The sequence below is a fragment of the Psilocybe cubensis genome, chromosome 7 (genome assembly GCF_017499595.1).
Source record: "Psilocybe cubensis strain MGC-MH-2018 chromosome 7, whole genome shotgun sequence".
In the NCBI taxonomy this organism is placed as follows: Eukaryota; Fungi; Basidiomycota; class Agaricomycetes; order Agaricales; family Agrocybaceae; genus Psilocybe; species Psilocybe cubensis.
Window position 1 is genome coordinate 1,156,936 of NC_063005.1, and position 17,648 is coordinate 1,174,583.

General features: G+C 45.5%; 7 protein-coding genes and 1 non-coding gene across 8 annotated transcripts; all 8 read right to left on the bottom strand.

Annotated features, from left to right (window-relative positions):
- On the bottom strand, nt 1–456 carry JR316_0007900 (uncharacterized protein; the record flags this gene model as incomplete). Its single annotated transcript, XM_047893621.1, has 2 exons — nt 1–308; nt 420–456. The coding sequence occupies 2 exons, from the start codon at nt 454–456 to the stop codon at nt 1–3; spliced, it is 345 nt and encodes a 114-aa protein (XP_047746936.1).
- Nucleotides 457–894: 438 nt separating this feature from the next.
- JR316_0007901 (uncharacterized protein) lies at nt 895–1,975 on the bottom strand (the record flags this gene model as incomplete). The annotated part of the gene is made up of 4 exons (XM_047893622.1): nt 895–1,317; nt 1,380–1,530; nt 1,584–1,890; nt 1,948–1,975. 4 exons carry the CDS (start codon nt 1,973–1,975, stop codon nt 895–897), a joined length of 909 nt encoding a protein of 302 aa, XP_047746937.1.
- Nucleotides 1,976–2,227: 252 nt separating this feature from the next.
- Nucleotides 2,228–3,316, bottom strand: JR316_0007902 (uncharacterized protein; the record flags this gene model as incomplete). The annotated part of the gene is made up of 4 exons (XM_047893623.1): nt 2,228–2,665; nt 2,722–2,872; nt 2,946–3,219; nt 3,304–3,316. 4 exons carry the CDS (start codon nt 3,314–3,316, stop codon nt 2,228–2,230), a joined length of 876 nt encoding a protein of 291 aa, XP_047746938.1.
- Nucleotides 3,317–3,643: 327 nt separating this feature from the next.
- JR316_0007903 (uncharacterized protein) lies at nt 3,644–4,758 on the bottom strand (the record flags this gene model as incomplete). The annotated part of the gene is made up of 4 exons (XM_047893624.1): nt 3,644–4,114; nt 4,172–4,322; nt 4,393–4,723; nt 4,746–4,758. 4 exons carry the CDS (start codon nt 4,756–4,758, stop codon nt 3,644–3,646), a joined length of 966 nt encoding a protein of 321 aa, XP_047746939.1.
- A 1,388-nt stretch (nt 4,759–6,146) lies between these two features.
- JR316_0007904 (uncharacterized protein) lies at nt 6,147–7,066 on the bottom strand (the record flags this gene model as incomplete). The annotated part of the gene is made up of 3 exons (XM_047893625.1): nt 6,147–6,476; nt 6,529–6,685; nt 6,738–7,066. The coding sequence occupies 3 exons, from the start codon at nt 7,064–7,066 to the stop codon at nt 6,147–6,149; spliced, it is 816 nt and encodes a 271-aa protein (XP_047746940.1).
- Nucleotides 7,067–7,727: 661 nt separating this feature from the next.
- On the bottom strand, nt 7,728–9,020 carry JR316_0007905 (Zinc finger protein 511; the record flags this gene model as incomplete). Its single annotated transcript, XM_047893626.1, has 3 exons — nt 7,728–8,510; nt 8,560–8,619; nt 8,685–9,020. 3 exons carry the CDS (start codon nt 9,018–9,020, stop codon nt 7,728–7,730), a joined length of 1,179 nt encoding a protein of 392 aa, XP_047746941.1.
- An 836-nt stretch (nt 9,021–9,856) lies between these two features.
- Nucleotides 9,857–9,966, bottom strand: JR316_0007906. Its single transcript has one exon. It is a non-coding gene; the product is annotated as a tRNA-Asn (tRNA).
- Nucleotides 9,967–11,246: 1,280 nt separating this feature from the next.
- On the bottom strand, nt 11,247–17,434 carry JR316_0007907 (Rho1 guanine nucleotide exchange factor 1; the record flags this gene model as incomplete). Its single annotated transcript, XM_047893627.1, has 19 exons — nt 11,247–11,950; nt 12,004–12,131; nt 12,186–12,412; nt 12,468–12,629; nt 12,683–12,768; nt 12,821–12,898; nt 12,949–13,375; nt 13,422–13,480; nt 13,528–13,651; nt 13,702–13,971; nt 14,032–14,337; nt 14,387–14,450; nt 14,500–14,743; nt 14,854–15,239; nt 15,297–15,427; nt 15,484–15,798; nt 15,860–16,335; nt 16,391–17,164; nt 17,218–17,434. 19 exons carry the CDS (start codon nt 17,432–17,434, stop codon nt 11,247–11,249), a joined length of 5,178 nt encoding a protein of 1,725 aa, XP_047746942.1.
- Between the last annotated feature and the right edge of the window lie 214 nt (nt 17,435–17,648).

A 17,648-nucleotide genomic window follows, 5' to 3' on the forward strand; every position in this document is an offset into this window, starting at 1 on the left:
TCACTCGAAACGTGCCTCACAAGCATCTATAGCAGTAAATATTTGATATTTCTCAGCAGCCTCGGCCACTTCGGCGATGAAGTCGAACTCAAAAGACATCTGTAATTTCGGGTGTCGTTCGGGGTATACGAATTGAAACACGGCGGACAAGACGTCTCCCGATTCCTGTAGAGGGATGACCTCTCCACTGTCGTCGAATTCGGGTCCTGGGAAAATTCCTGCGGTAATCCTCAAGTTTGTGCGATGCAAATTGAAGAGAACGTTATCGGATGAGCTGAAGGTGACGGTGTCGCAGTCATGATAGTCGACTAAGTGTTCAAAATGTTAATAAGTCTAAGTGAATTCAGTTTGCAGACATAAACCAAGACCCCTGTTGAAACGGGTCCGTTGAAATGTGAAAAAAGAATAGATAGACTTACAGTCAGAGTGCGTTTCTACGCAGTCTTCACTCGACATTGTGGTGGAAAGGATTTACACTATCCAATTATCTGAGTCGCCCGACCGTGACGTCTTTGAACTCTTTATCAGATATACAATATTGTTCCGGATCAGTTCGGCCCATTGATCCGGATACTTTTAGGTAGATCAAAACAGGCGCCCAGGCACCACACCGCTGCCACACTGCGCTTAGCGTGATTTAGCGTTGAGAATGACTTCCAAATGCGTGCAAACGAGATTGAACTAAGCCGTAGATTCATTCAGTAGTGTATCTTAATAGACTTCATCCTAAAAGTTTTTGTTCCAATTTCATCTCTTGTTACTATACAACCCAAGTTTGACTTGTCTTGGTACTGTAATCACCGAAGGTTAGTGCTAGTATATGGTGTTATATGAGATACGAGTGGGTTCATAAGAGTACATATGCAAAATTATGAAGCTTTCATAGAAAATTTACTAGGCATCAATGAGACTACTTGGAATAAAAGAGTCAAAGGATCGAATTTCAAGTATGCGTGCCCGACATATTTTGGCGAGGTTTATGATATGAGTGCATTTGAAATCGGGCCTGGCTTTGATAGTGTGCATCCTTTCTATGGCAGCACAGCATCCAGGCAGTCGGATATTTTTATCGCAAGCAGACTCAATCGTCTTATCAAGAACATCCACTGAATCGATTTCTTCCAGCTTCGCAATCCACGCATATAACAGCGACCTGCAAGTGGAGCATATTCTGGAGACCTCCAATCCAGTGGGTCCCTGGCTGCCAAAAATTCTGTTCTCGTGTTCATGGCAGTAAGTCTTGGAACAATGTTCTATTTGAGTGATGTGCTTGACGGAGTCCTTGAAAACAGCTGTCCAAGCGTCGCGATACATCGACTATTAGTCATCGAGGTCAAATTAGCAAACCAAACATGACGACTGAGGTAAGAGACTGCTACCCATTGTACCATAAACGAATGGGGCAACTGTTTAAGTACTGAGGTAAACGAGGAGCGCGCAAGGCAATGCGCAGCTTCGTTCATAAGCCTGGGATGATCGTGTTTGACAGCAATGACAAAAATCTCGATTGGGTGAGATGGAAGAAATGCCCTAGCATCACATTTTTATATGTATCAAAGAGGCTACATTCAAGGAAAACGCACCTGAGCCGTGTATTACAAGTGTTCACCGCAGAAAATATCTCGTATTTTCCAACGGCCTCTGCTACAGCTGCAAGCAGCTCAAAATCTTCTACATCCTCGAGATCTGGATGCCTCTTGGGATATATAAAGTCGAAGCAGATGCGAAGCACGTCGGCAGATTCTGTCAGCTTGACAGGTTCTCCAGCTACTTCAATTTCAGATCCTGGAAAAGAGCCAGTGTGCGCAGACAGCATCGCTCGGTGTAGCTCAAAGATGACACCATCTGCAGATTGAACCTTGATATCCGGGTTCTCATTGTTAAATAGTGCTAGAAAAGTGTATCAATTCACCGCATATCACACCAACATTATAGTGTTAGACAGACCAGCATTATTTCCCAGACTCGGCGTCATTTTGCAAGGTAAGTCGCGAGGTGGTGAAAGAAACAACGTCCGATCAATCGAAGTATGCCATAGTGTTGATAACGACTCTATTCATAGTCCATTGAAGCTCCGACAAATGGATAAGATGAACTTACACTTGAAGTCAGATAGACACTGGCGATAACAGTCTAAAATTAACAACGGAGTCTTCACAATACCATGTGATACACGGTGAGTTTCTGCAACAGTAATACATATAAAGTGAGTGTACTATCTTCTATGTCAATTTTGGCCGATGAAAGCGTCGAAAGAAGGAATTGCTTGAATCAGGTCTTGACAGATTTTCGCCAGCTTGACTATGTGAGTGCACTTTGCGTGGTCCGGTTTACTAGGTGCAAAAGATATGAGCTGAGGGGATCCTAATTGCATTCCACGACTCCCATCGGAAACAGCACAGCATGGTAATCCAATATTCTTTTCTGACGCATTTCGAAGGGCGGTATTGAGAACAGTGACATTGTTGATCTCTTCCAAGTTTGAAACCCAGGTGAACAATGAGCACCGGCATGCATTGCAGATTTGGTCAGGCAACATAGAAAAGCTGGATGAAAAACTAGATGAAGTCGCCACATGACACTGGTTTGTTGACGAGGGAAGTATCTTTTTTATATGCTTTGTTGCTTCCCTGAACACCGCGAGCCAAGCGTCATGGTAGCGGGACTAGACAAAGGTTTATCAAAATCTACACGATGTTCGTCGATAAAATAATAGCGCACCCAAGGTACCATGTATGCGGGAGGAATTTGCTTGAGCACCGGGACAAACGGAGAGCGGGCGAGATAAGGAACAGCATCGTTCATGAGCTTTGGATGATCATGCTTGATAGCATAGACAAATATTTCGGTCGCGTATTGTGGAATAAACGATCTTCACATTCATTCAAAGGTAGTGTAACGTTTTCTCGTCAATTTGCGAGCGTTCGGACGAGCGGTATGCGCACCTGAGTCGCGTGTTGCAAGTATTTATAGCTGCAAAGATTTCATATTTCCCTACGGCTTCTGCGACGGATGCCAGGAGTTCAAAGCTGGTGATGTCTTCAAGGTCGGGATGTCTCTTTGGGTAAATAAAGTCGAAGCATATCTGCAGCACCTTGGCGGGCTCGCTCAACTCTACGACTTGTCCGTCGGTTTCAAGCTCGGGTCCGGGGAAAGCGCCTGTGTTCGCTCCAAGCAAGGTGCGATGTAGATCAAATTCGACTCCGTCCGAAGAGCGAACTTTGATGTCAGAATTACAAGCTTCAACTGGTCAACCGTCAAGGCATTAGATGTGAGGACGTGTATAAACACAAAATTACCAACATAATGCGGACATATCAAAGGGAGAGAGAGTTAATCTGTGGCCATAGGCATGTGCATGATGATAGTCGTCTGACACGTCCGGCCAACTTTCAAACCCAGACGGCAATTCAGAAGAAATAGGGGCCGACGCGTTAGCAATTGCATGCAATTAACAGCGGCCAATTGGCGGTTTGGATCTGTGGATGTCTCACTTGGTACAGAGATACCAAGAGGACAGAGTAAAATCATAGCTGTCATGTAGTGCCACTACTACATAATGTAGGTTCATCAATCACTAAAGCCTGGGTATACGAACATTCCGAAACAATTGCAACCTGCAAATCACCATCAACTGACACCCCTACTCTTCCTGCTTGACCCTTTTTGTTTTATCCAGATATTGTCCATTCACGAAATCGCTAAAGAGAGGGATTGCCTTTATTTGATACTGCATCGATCTGGCCAGATTAAGGAGATGATTGCACTTGTATTGCGGTGATCCAGATGTCGGACGTCCAGAACCATATGTCATCATATTTGCTGCTGCCCAATCGGTAGCCGTGACGGGTCCAGAATCTTTGCAACAGCTGGCATTGGATATGGCTGTCGGGAATTGATCCAGGACTTCGTTTAATGCAGATATCGTCTCGATCTCTTCCAATGTCGCGATCCAAAGAAACATGGAGTTCTGGCATGTGTTACATATTGTTCCTGGTGCTGAGTGGCAGGTCCTGTGTTCTTTTCTACCGTCTGCAAGCTGCAGAAGGGGCATATTTTTCGTATATCTTCGTGCTCCTCTGAAGAGACTTGCCCAGGATTCCTGGTACCGAAACTGTTAATGACGGCAAAGATTAGAATTCAATAGTGACGAAGGCTTCACTTTACGTACCCATGGAAGGCTGTAGCATACTGGCAATTTCTGCATGGCTGAGACAGATGACGACCGTGCAATATGTGGTGTGGCTTCGTCTATGAGTTTTGGATAGTTGTGTTTTACCGCATGAGCTAGGATTCTTTCAGCATATCGGGGCAAAAGTGCACTGTAAAAGAAGAGGGATCAAAAACCTTGACATTGAAAAGAGCATACAGAAATAAATCGAACAAACGTACCTCAAGCGTGCGTTACACACAAACATCGCAGAAAATACCTCATACTTTTCAACAGCCTCTGCCACGTCGAACAACAATTCGATATCCGTATCCACGAGATCCAAATGTCGTTTGGGATATACAAAATCGAATAAGATTTCAAGAACCTTTGCTGGCTCTTGTAGTTGTACCACTTCTCCGCGAGTATCGATGCTTGGTCCAGGAAATGCTCCTGTGTGAGCTTCAAGCAGGGACCGATGCAAATGAAAATCGACGCCATCCGCCGACTTGAACGTTACATCTGCATTATTACAATTGACTAAGACTGGGGTTAGCGCATCGTCCGCACTTGCTAGAGGAGAAAGATAACTAACATTTATCCGACATCGAGGGGAGGGAATGAGAATGGAGTGCTCGTCGTCGAATCTCGATGCACAATGATGATAACAGAGAATAGAACGTCTTCTTACGGAGCTTCCTCAGATTTTCGGGGATGCTATCGGTGTTGTGCACTGCGTTTGGTTTGTCTGAATTGGCCGAGTCAAGATCTCCCCAAGGGTTCGGTCATCGGTCTCGATAATCTCCAAAGACGCCCATGCCACCCGGGAAACCGCCACCGTATGCCGCAGTGAAAGTAAAATATTTCATGGTTCAGCGCTGCTGCTGACGATAAGGCCCCTAGCCAGCCTTCGATGTTCAGATGGATGCCCCTGTTGAAAGTCGACGGACGAGGTACAGACGATGCGTCGGCAAATTTTATTAATATCAAATAATTCACACGGTCTGTTCGGCTAGTTCACGCGTTTTGCTAATCTCGGCTCCAGATGTTCGGGAGAGCTCCGGCGGAGATTGAAAGCGGAGTCAAAAATTCTGACGAAAACCGTTGCAAATCGCTCTCCATAACATCTGGTGCAATTGCATCAGTAAAGATGCGGACAGCCCCTGTTGTCACATCAGTCACATCTCGCCTCCCGTTTTCATCGCTCAATCAATGCTCCTCATACTCCCGTTCTCCTTGTTAATGGACAATTTACTCACCAATACTCCCTTTTAGAATTACTGGATGACAATAAATACAATATTATTTGGTTTTAGAGCAATCCCATTATACTAGCCTTACCCATTATACTAGCCTTATCTTGATATCTTGGTGCCTCCACCCCTAACTGACAATTATTCAAGGAGAGTGCATTGTGAACTCGCAGAGTGAATACCCGCCCTGGTAATGCTGTAACATCATACCTTTGCTTTCTGTCTCAATGCTACTGTCCCATTCTGCCCAAGTATGCTAGATCTTCACACTTAACGCTTCAAGTTGCCTGTACACAGGCTAGAGCCATAGAAGTCTTCCAGCGGGAATTTTCTGACATTTTTGCCGGCAACAGGGCGCTTTTACATACTTGAGATTATAAACATGGTAAAATGAAATCTTTAAACAAAGAAACCTGTTGTCTTTTGACCATAAAACTTGACTTAGATGGCGTCGAGTCGATGTGTGAGCACCCGCGTGACATGTCCGCATCTTTACTGATGCAATTGCACCAGACGTTATAGGGCACATCTCTACGATCAAATTTTGCAGAATTTTTGACTCCGACTTTGATCTCCGCTTATTAGTCCCGGGTCTCTCGCAGGAGTGGAGATCGTGCCCTATAACGGATGGGAACGAGACTAGCGTTTTGCCCGATTTGATACACTTATTATTATTGCACCCCATCGAAGTACAGAGCATTTATATTACTTCAGTATTGTCTGATGTCACCTCATGAGTGAGGTCAGCGAGCCTTCGACAAAAAATGAGTAAAGATAGGAATCGAAGCAATGCCTTGTTGACATGATTCGACTATTTCTGGCAGATATTTGCATGTGCCTTTGCAAATCGTACAAATTCGATGTTCAGGGTAGGGAGTAACATTACTCTTGAGCGCAGCTTCGAGGCCAGCCGTTGTTTCCAGCCTCTCAAGTTCTGATATCCGTGCCAGCAAGTAGGTTCGGCAGTTGATACAAAGGTTGGAATGTTCGCAGGCTGTCGTCGTCAATAGCTTTGAGTTGACTTCCTGCGTCGCCTTTTGGAACACTGCTTTCCATTCCTCTTGGAAGCGTACCTAAAGGGCTATTAAAATCTACGTTCTTCTAAGAAAGGCCATAGCTTCTTACCCATGGAAGAACACAGTGTTGAGGTAGTTTTTCGAGCAGGGGCATTAAGGGTGCGCGAGCCAGATGAGGTACAGCAGTGTTGATGATATCAGGGTAATCGTGTTTGATTGCATGGCCAAGGATCTCCGCTGCGTGTTCGGGAGTTTGTAGGTATTTACTACGAAGAGTCAGAATTTTGCGTTCGAGTTCGCATCAACGATTGAACTCACATCAAACGCGTCTCGCAAGTATTCATCGCCGAAAAGACTTGATATTTTTCAACCGCCTCAGAGACTGCCAAAACAGTATCAAAGCTTTCATCATTCAGCTTAGGGTGTTTCCTTGGGTAGAGGAACTGAAAAACAATAGCAAGAACGCTGGCAGGCTCCTGCAAATGGATTGGCTCTTCTTTGGAGTCCACTATTTCCGCTCCAGGGAACACACCAGTGTTGACATCCAGATATTTCCGATGCAGTTTGAACGCGACGTTATCACCCGAGATGATCGTGATATCAGAATCTGTGGCATCGACTGCGGTAGTTCGAGTTTGTCTTTTCATGAAGAAACGTATTCGCATTCACTTACATAGCTCATGAACACTGGAATGGGGCATCCCTGAAAGAAGTTGTTGTTAAGTTAGGTTAAGGTGAATTGGTTGGGTGTGTTAGGTCGGATTTTACTGTTGACACGGCGGGCAAAAGTGCTGACTAGTCAGCCCAGGTGTTGGTCTGACCAGTTACGTGACGGGTTCGTGACGAGTTCCGTGACGAATCAACTGACCAATCCATTGACTAGTCAGAAGAGGTCACAAAGACGTTGTCACGCTGGACGATTTATTTCGCGCAGGTTACCATTCAATCTTATTTCAATAAACTCATTTACCAATACTAACCAGAACCCATTTACCAATAAGTACTAACCAGTGTGACAACGTCTGTGTGACATATTCTGACTGGTCAATGGACTGGTCAGTTGATTCGTCACGGAACCCGTCACAAACCCGTCATGTAACTGGTCAGACCAACTCCAGGGCTGACTAGTCAGCACTTTTGCCCGCCGTGTACAAGCATACACGCAGCCAGCTGTACTAATACGCAGTTTGCAACATACAATCCAGAGTAGTAGGTCCCCCTGTTGATAGATCCCTGAAAGCACCAAAGCATATGTCACTTGAACTCAACGAGCAATATATACACCATCCTAATCCTTCTAGTCTTTTGTCAATCGCCTCTTCCTCTACCGCGACCTCTTAGCATAGGTCGTCCGCGTCCGCGCCCTCTCGAGACCCATTCAGGCTGCGGCCCATCTACTGTGTTACCCGTTGCAGACGGACCAAATCCTCCACCTGCTCTCCCAGTTGGTCCAACGTTGGCATTTGCAGCTTGGCTTCCTCCGTGCCCACCACGGCCTCTACCACGACCACGAAACCCGCGTGGATTGGGGATAATTGCCCCGCTTTTTCCGCCTCTACCAAACCTGATCGAATCAGGTACGAGGGAAAGTGAGTTCATAGAATCAGTCAATCCAGCGACGGTGGCGGTGGCATCGTTGTTAGCAGCATGCTGTCGATTGCGTTGTCGTGATTGTCGTCGATCGCTACCCTTTGAGGATGCTATCGAGGATTGTGGAGAATGTATTCCTGTTGTCCGAGGTAGCATACGAGGGGTAGCTTCAAGATCAGCGGGTTCCTCTTCTTCATCTTCAGTTCTGTCGTCGTCTTTTTGGTACAACACTTTGTCCTCGTCGTCTTGGGAAAGTTGCTCCTCGTCGCTATCATCTTCATCCATTTGATCAGAGTCTCCCTTTCCCTCCCGCGGTTTCCACTCCTTGCGAATCATTGTTGCGCCCTCTCCCCATTTCTTCAATAGTCCTCCAATTCCTTTGTTGGTGACAGCAAAAAAGTATTCCTTTAGATATCCGTGAGATTGAATAAGATGCAATCGGCGTGCTTTCGGGGTGAGAAAGTTACGACCGCAGGCTGGAGCAGGTATATGACATTGAAACTAGAAGATGTAAAAGAAAACCAGGATAGAAGAAACTAGATCAACTCACTATTTTTTCTCCTCGCTCTCTCCGTAATGCAGCGATGGGATCATGGCATTCGTTTTGATGCTACGTCATTATCGATCTAAATGAGCTTGCTTGGGCCTGCAGAGAAGAAAAGGCGTAGCGCTCACGAGCTCCATAAGCCTAGCATCCGGGAAAACACACCCGCAGTTATCCAGTTCACATACATGGGCGTGATAGGTGCCATAGTGTCTCTCAAGATCCTGCGTGTTGGCTATCGGTGTTGGCTTGTGGTGGCAAGTGGGTGGCAAACTGCAGTAGAGTGGATGCCCAGTAACGAGAGCCGAGCCCTCTGTTGCCATCGTTGACGCCTCAAAGCTCGACAAAGGAGGATTTTTGGAAGAGATGGCGATTCGAGACGATTTGTGAGGAGGATCGCCGCCATCTGGAAAAGTGGCAAACGAAGACGAGGACGCACGAGGACGTTTGTGTGTTGAAGTATCCATGTGTGAGTTCAAAGACGAGGGTATAGATTAGCCATGCTCTGGTCAAGAGCAAGAACCGGCTATTCAAAATAAAGTAAACTCGCGTAAGCTGATGGTCATGCTGCAGCGATGGTAAAGTCATTGACTAGTCAATGACACCCCATGACTAGTCACCATAGTCATGACTCGGTCAATGCCCATCAATTGACTGGTCAACTGTAACGTGACTTGATTTCTTTACATAATCAGTCATCAGATAACGGTCACCTTAGATGACCAAGTCACAAAACCGTTGCCAGTCATCACGTGATTACAAAGTCATTGACTAGTCACCTCAGAGTCAATGACTAGTCATCACCCCATCACGAGTCATTGACCCATCAAACGTTGACCGGTCATTGACTCACCAACGCTGTCATGCTGACCCTTGCTCTTTCTGCGGGCGTATGACCGATTACAAAATCAAATTTGAAGTTTTTGGACATAACACTAAAGATAAGTTATAAAGTATTGAAGGGATATCGCCAGTGCGACTCCTCAAGGCACTGGCTCTCTTGCATATGTTCGAAACAGAACATGGGGGATACATAATTTAACTACTGGATTCAAACAAATGAGCTTGCAAAGAAAATAAGAGGAAATTGGCATGAAGTGGCGGTTTGGATCCATCAACAGTGTTTGTACATGTTAGAGATCAGTATCGTTTGATGGCAACATTTTCCTTATATGGTACAAAAGCGCTGATCCCTCAACTCAAGCTCGATTTTGAAAAAATCTTGATTGAAATTTTCGTCGAGAGGGTAGGAAAACAAGTTTCCGATGAATTTTGGACTTAGTAAAAATTAACAAATAAAGGTCTGCCCCGGAGAGACTCGAACTCTCGATCTTCCGATCGTTGGATCACGTGATCATAAATCACATGCTGTGATTAACAGTCGGACGCCGTAACCAACTAAGCCACGGGGCACATATTATGCGTTGAAAGTTTACTTTACAGAACCGACAAGTAAATTCCAACACCACCTTTTTGGCTTTCTTCAATTTTTTTTTTCTTTTTGAATCTGTTTATTATCGTGCAACAAGCAATCTAGGTGCTAAGACGCACGGGTGAGTGATGCTCACCTCTCTACGCTAATCTATCTACCTACTAAATATTAGTTATCGATGTTTGTATATCTAAGAGATCATCTATAAGTACGGCTTTCTTCATTTCCTGCAATGTCCAACAACGCTCAACTAGCTTTCATGCCCTTTTCTGCTCGACCCGACCCCAGGTGTTTGCAAATACCAACGCATTGCCTATGATGACCCATATTTGCTACATATAAACATAAATTTTTGGGCGGTGAGCCTCCCTTTTGATATTTGGCTTCGTTATTGGCTTTTGTTTCTCAGTCTCGCTCGTTGAATCCGTATCTCCAGACGTGATATCCATGTCTGATCATTTATTGTCTGGTGGTATTACCTGAAATATATGGTCACCCGCAGGTTGTGGTTCGCACCTTACCATTCAAATGGTGCCTTATTTCCTGTCGCCGCCCCTCTTCTATCAAGTGACGAGTCAGGTAACTCTTGTCAACATACTAGGAACAAAGAGGCACGACCCCAACCTCAGGTGCGCAATAAATCTACGAGGACTCTGAAACAAGAAGGTAAGTGACAGGAATGAATTTTAAGCCCTGAGTCAACTGGTAGGCGTTGATTCTCTTCCGTTCTTCATCCGTTAAGGATACTCTCCGCTTTCCTTTTCCATTTGACTATGCGTGCCAGGAGCACCCGCATGTTCGAGTACCTGAGGGATTTTTCTTCCGAACTGCATCTCAGATTGCCTTGGAGAGGCACTCCGTTCCTTTAACATGGTCATCTTACGGTGTACTTCAGTTTTAAAATCCACAGGAGTCTCAGTGCGGCCTCCCCTTGTGCTCGCATATATCTCCTTTCGAGTTCTACCTGATAATTTCCTTGGATGCTTCAAGCCACCATAAATTTATCCACGAGTCTGGAAGGTAGAACTAGAAATCTCATCGTCAGACCTTATTGCCATTGAGCCGTTCCCTTTACTGTCAGTAGCAAGCAAAAGGAAAGGGGGACACATTTGTATACCATCTTATTATTTGGTCATATAGCTCATAGTAGAAATACAATAAAGAGCACAATAGTGTAGAACCCTTCGTCCAGAAGAGCATGTCGAAAGCAAGAAAAATCGAGACAAAGAAAGCGCCCGCTAAATATTTTGATTTTAATGATCTATCTCCTTGGCATTGTTCCACTAGACGGTGAGGTATTATCGAAATATCCATCTCGACTGTAATACGCATTACCAGCTGGTCCATTCGAGGGAAGAGGTACTGGTGCATAAGCTTGCTTATGAGGGGGATGTGTCGGTGAGTAATACTGTGCTGTAGAGGCACTGGACGGTGCTTGTGACGGTGCATAATGGTGCGCGGCAGAAAAAGAAGAAGCATAGGAATGTGATGGCACATGTCCAGGAGTATATGTTCCGTAGACATTGCCTGGCTGTCCAGATGACCCGGCGGGAGATATTGCAGATGAAGGCGTCCCAGACGGATACAGAGGAATCGTCGGTATTAGCTCGCATACATGTTGCACTATATTTCTCGTGCGCATTCCTCCAGGGCCAGAGGTTGAATCCGTACTGTTCATCACAAAGTGCACCTGAGCCTCCTGAATGACACTGTCGTCGCCAAGATCGTTTACCGTATTCGTCACCGGTGGGCTCACGCCTCTGCCATCCCAAGTACAACGAACTTCGTTTCCTGAAATGATCTGGGCAAGTCGACCTGTTTCAACATGGCGAATTTCGATGAACCGTGAATCGAACAGGAGAATGTAAGGAGAGTGGAATGCAACACGTTCTGCTGTGCCTTCCCACTCAATCGTTCCAAAAGATCGACATGGGTCTCCATGCTTGTCCACATACAAACCGAACTCTGTTGGAACAATATTGGGTAAATCTGCATAAAGATAAAACGTCGAGGCGCACCATCGTAACACAGCAGGAATTCTTCGTCTGTAGACCGGAACATTCCCAAAGGCCTTGCTGACTCACAACGTTTCGCAAGCTGAGCATGACGGGGGTCTTCTCGTTGAGGAATTGTAATACTGTCAAAGCTATTTGCAAAGGAGTCAGGACGTCATGACGTATTACAAAGTTCAGAGGCTTACTCGTGCAGGTTCATGATCTCAAACCCTTTGGCGCAGAAGATGGCAATTCTAGCTTTGAGGAAGATGACGTCAAAAGAGTCGGAAGGCAGGAAAAAGTCCCTGTATATCCTGAACCACTCAGACTTGGTAGAACGGAAACCAAGACGAGAACCAAAACCAGCAGGAGCTTTCACCCCTTCGTTGATTTTATCACCAACGGGCTCAAGCACTCGGAAGATGCTGTTCAGCTACGTGAAAGCAGGCGCGTCAGTGTGACAAAAGTACACATATGCACCATCATACCGATTTCTTCTTCATGTAGATGATTAATGTACGCCCTTGTAGTGTTCCAACACTGAAGAAATGAACATCCTTCGTTCCACTGAGCTTCTGAGGGACCTGTGATGTATGAGCTCCATGTGGAGATGACGGTACGAGTGCCTCAATGTGATAGGCAAACAGTGCCTTAAGACAGTCGTTGTGAGTGAAAATCCGAGGTTCGTTGAAAAATTACAAACCTTGTCAGCGAGAACAAGGAAAATACCAAAATCTTCCAGCATAGCACATTGCGTGACCATCTTCAAGTGCAACACACGACGAATGGCTTGATAATATTTTAGTGGAGAGCAGTCAGATAAAAAAGATAGGCCACATACATTTAGGATCGTGTCGGAAACCAATCCACACTCCTTCTGTACAACCAATAGCGACAAGAGCACGGCCATCCGGAGTATCTACAAGAAAATCAGTATCCAACCTTAATAGAAAAGTCATAATAGCGCACTGAATGGAACAGAGCAGGTCACCTTCCCGGTATATTGGTTATCCTGGTTCCATGCCGGGCCTGTTGCATTGGCAGCAATGGATGGCATTATAAACGTATCTCTGCTGAGATACTCGATCTCGAATACTTTGTTAGACTCCTGTACAGCTTTGCGAAGTCCAAGAGCATCTTCTAGCTTCGCTTTCCACTCGGCTCGTATCTGCGCCGATTCAGCATATAGGATGTAGGGACCACCAGTTCTTCCATTGTGATGCAGTGTGAGGGGGTATACCGAACGTGAATCAGTAGCGCTTTCCGGAGAAAGACCAGGATTCATGCTTGCGCCATCGTGCTTTTCTCCACCTCTCAAATTCCTCAAAATGCCTGCACTTCTTTGAGTCGGGGGGTCAGTAAAGTTGACGAGGGTCAGGAGGTCTAGTGGGATAGGCTAAAATGATGTTAGCTGAGATAAAAACGACATGAATAGAACTTACTCTACGATTGACTTGATATTTGGTAACACCATCCTTTTCCTTCGTTTTGGTCATCACCACTATCTCAACATCAGCAACCGATAACGGAAAGAAATGTAAAACTTACAATAATTATCGAAGAGAAGAACATGTAATTCACTCCATCCGTTCCACTCAAGGCCACTATCAGGTTGCCGGAGTAATTTTCCTGAGTGTATAAGAGACCGGTTTTGATCCAAAAGATCCATATCCTGTTTAAAAATCAGCTCCGACATACTACATCCTACACATTAATGCTCACAATGGCTTCTCCCGGTTTGAAAACCAGATTGGCATTGTAACGCCAAACTTCCACCTTCTGCTTAGCCGAGAACACACCAGGTTCCGACTCCTTTCCAAGGGCTTTGATGACATCGATGACCTGAGGAATAGCTTCATGGTCATCGTGTCCCTCAGGCGTTTCTTCCATGATGCCTTTCAGCAAGAGTTCATACCGAAGTAGACGAGGTATAGGTCTGTTGATGAAATTTTTCATGTCGAGGCGATGTGCGTCAGGGTGGCGAACACATTGCTACGAATATAGAACTATAATCACAATACTGTTTCCGCGATCCCTTTTTTAAAGACTTACATCAACAAACGTTTTAAAAGGAAGATTGTTGGCCATTTCATCATCAATTCGGTATGCAGCAATCGGATAATTGGGGATATATTCCATGTACGCCTCTCGGAAGTTGAGAGCTGCATCGAACAAAGCGGCAGTGATAGTTCGAATCTGAGGATGCTGTTCACGCTGAATTTCGTGGAGATTGTCAACTAGCTTTTTGTGGTGTTCGTAAAGCTCATCGTAGTTGTGAAAGACGTCGTGGATGAACTGTTCCAATCTATCACGGGCTATGATTGGAGGCTCAGCCGATCGTAAGGGAACAATATATATCTATTCAAAAGTGAGCCATGTCCCAAAGTGAAAGTTGTGATGGCCTGACATTGTAAATGTTTTCCAAGTCTTTCACGTAGGCCATCTCTCCTTTAATCAATTCAAAGATGATTCTGTCTAAAATGTTAAAAAAGTAACGAATAACAGAATAATCAAACTTACGCTTGACGCTTCTGCTCTTTTTTCGACAAGTGCTCCCTGATTTCAGTAGATACTATATCATGCCATTCCCACTTCCCAGGAGTTCCTTTGCCCATGGCAGCCTGGAAGGTGCGCAACTGAGATATAGATTGCAAATTCTTGATTGCTTCAATGGCTTCCACTAAAAATTCGCCGTCACTATTCTCCGCAACAGTTTCGTGGAGCACAGCTTCAAGCAAAACCGGGTATTTCTGCAGGTGCTCAGCTGGGCGGTTGAGGAAATGTTTGAGATCAAGACGCGGCGAGTCACCAGAGCGCGATGATTGTTGACGAGAGCATTGCTGAGGATCAAATTTTAGATTGCCATAATATTACGCCTGAGAGTACTTGCCTCTAAAAACAGTCTGAATTCAGAGTTGGAGTCCATTTCATCCTTCAACCTCTTCTCCGAAATTGGATAGTGACCGATATATGTCGGGTATGCAAACCTAAACTCTGCCGCTGCTTGTAGGAATATATCTCCTATTCGGAGGATAATTGGCCCCTCTTCTCTCTGACGGACGTTCATAACTTCAAGTAACCGTCGATTGCATTCTCGCAGGTCTAAAATGTTGCCAAAGATATCGTCGATGACATCTTCCAAAACATCGGGAGCAAATATTGGAGGGTTTGCTGCGCGTAAGGGTTTGATGAAAACGGATTCCACAAGGTCCAGATCCTGAATGTATTGTTTCTCCTTGTCAATGAGCTTGTGAATGATGCTAAAGGCAGTAATGAGACAGGTATATCTTCGAAAATCAAAACAGATAGCTACATACTTCTGGCGACTGATTTCGCTTGCAGGCAAAGATTTAATCACCGCAGGGTCAATGGATTTAGACCATTCTTCCTCTCTGACAACTACAGGCACTTCCGGTTGGGCGGCAGGGATATCATAAGCATAATTTCCCTTAAAAGAGGTCAAATTAACTAAACTATTAAAAGGGAGGAGATCAAAGTACACACCTTCCTAGGACACGTATAAGAATAACAAGGGATCCCGTCTCCACAGCTTGGAGAATAACACCTAGTCAACATGGTAATGACGCCCGTTGGTAATTCTTCGCGTTCTGGTACCGCATCGGAAGCACCATCCACATCATCAAGAAACATGTAAACATCTTCAACTCCATCCTGCAAGACATGGCCTCCCCATTCAACTTCGTAAAAGAAAAGCTGACTTTGAAGGCTTCGAGCGACATGTAGAGCGACACGACGATCATTAGTAGACACTCCATGATTTATCGCAAGCTCCCGCTGGATTTGAGTTTGTATGGTCGACTAAAAAATAAATGTAGGTGAGCGATACTCCTCAGAACATTAAAAGGTCAAAGCTTCATACCACAATGTCTTTGCCTGTAAAAGCACGGGGATAAGGGATACTACCCTTGACATGTGTACCTCTCGGCACCTTGTCACGCAACTGCATGGCGATATGAGAAAGTAAGGAAAAATTCACAAAGCGTGCTTCGTCCTCTTCATCCTCGTCTTCCCAATAATCGTCCGCAGGATCATCAAGGAGCTCCACCGGAGCATTACCGGAATAGTCGGCTAAGGTCTTCAACATGTCGGTAGGACGTCTTACAAAATTACTCGGCCCTCCACTTGGATCAACCACTTCTTGATCGTCGTCGTAGGTATAGGAATCAGGGTCCCAGTTATCTTCCTCTCTGGAATTTCGATCAGAACTTCTGGAAGGTCCCGCTTCAGGTTGTTGACCAGCTTGGGGAGAAATGAGTTGGGCCCCGTTGTCGAAGAAATTGTTTTTGGTGGCGCTTCCCGTAACATTTTTCGGAGCGAAATCAGACGATCCGTCATCTGAAATCACAGTTATGATTAATGAGTGTGGAAAGTTAAACAAAATAAACCATACAGGGTGAGAGTGCAATGGGTGACGCAGCATACGTTGTCGTTTGAGGATAGGAAGAGTACTGTTCGTGCCCATTGGTTGGGATTTTAGGCGGTAGTGGAGGTGGAGCAGATGGATGGGAGGAATGTTGAATGCGGGACGAGTGTGTATTTGGTGCGGTTTGGTACTTGTAATCAACCTCACGGTCATCTAGATCATACGCGTTAAAAGGATTCTCTGAATATGAGGGGCGTGTGGATGAGTCGTTATAGGTGGATGGCTTGGGAGGTAACGCGGGAGGAGATGCCCCAGAAGGTCGAGTGTGACTAGTTCCAGAGCTACTTGTCGATCCAAGCTGCGTCGTGAATGAAGGTGCTGTAGAATATGATGACAACGACCCGTGGGGTCTGTAATCATCTGAGGAAATCGGTGTTCTCTGCCCGTCGTCCAAAACCTGAGTATAATCATTGGAATATCCTGAGACAGAAGGCAAAGCACGCTCCGTAAAGTTGATATCGCTGGCGATAGCGGCCTTCCTATTATCAATAGAGGGCCCTCCAGCAGAGAGGGAACCGGCTGAGATAGGGCTGTAAGTATCTTGGGACGATCCTGAAGGGCGATATGGGACAGGTTCCGGCATTGGATACGATTTCACAGGAGAGTAAGTAGAACTGGTTGAACTACCTGGCGTTGGGGGTAAACGCCGACGTCCTGTTGGAGATGTAGCTGATGTGGGCGAAGAGGTGTAAGATTCAAACTTCGTATTGACAGGACGGGGACTGGGGGGCAGTCCAGCTGCTGGAAACGGAATATCAGAGTAGTGAGGGTATTTCATGATAAATATAACGTACTGTATCGTGCAGGCGGCTTCAACTGAGGGTTGCTGGGTGCCGAAGAGGATTGTGAGGGGTAGTTATCATCTGCGTATCCGTTATAGATGTTCTCCAAATCACGCTCTGATGATGGTGTCTCTTCGCTGAACTGAGCCCAAACTTCATTATAGAGCCGTTGGAGATCCTCTTCGACCGGTGATGCCGACCTCGCATTATGTCCAGACGAAGGAGACATATTGCTCAGACCCGTGCTATGTAAGTGGCAACCAAAGCCGGAAATGCGAGATGATCCGGGACAACAGACCTGGAGGATGAATGGATAGAGGTCTAATTAGTGGAATTCCCAGCGATGGTACGAAGACGACAATTGGCTAAAGCAGTTGTCGTCGTCGAATGGGAGAAAGCATTGGCGGTCTCATCAACGCCCAGCTCGCATTCTCTGTCAAACC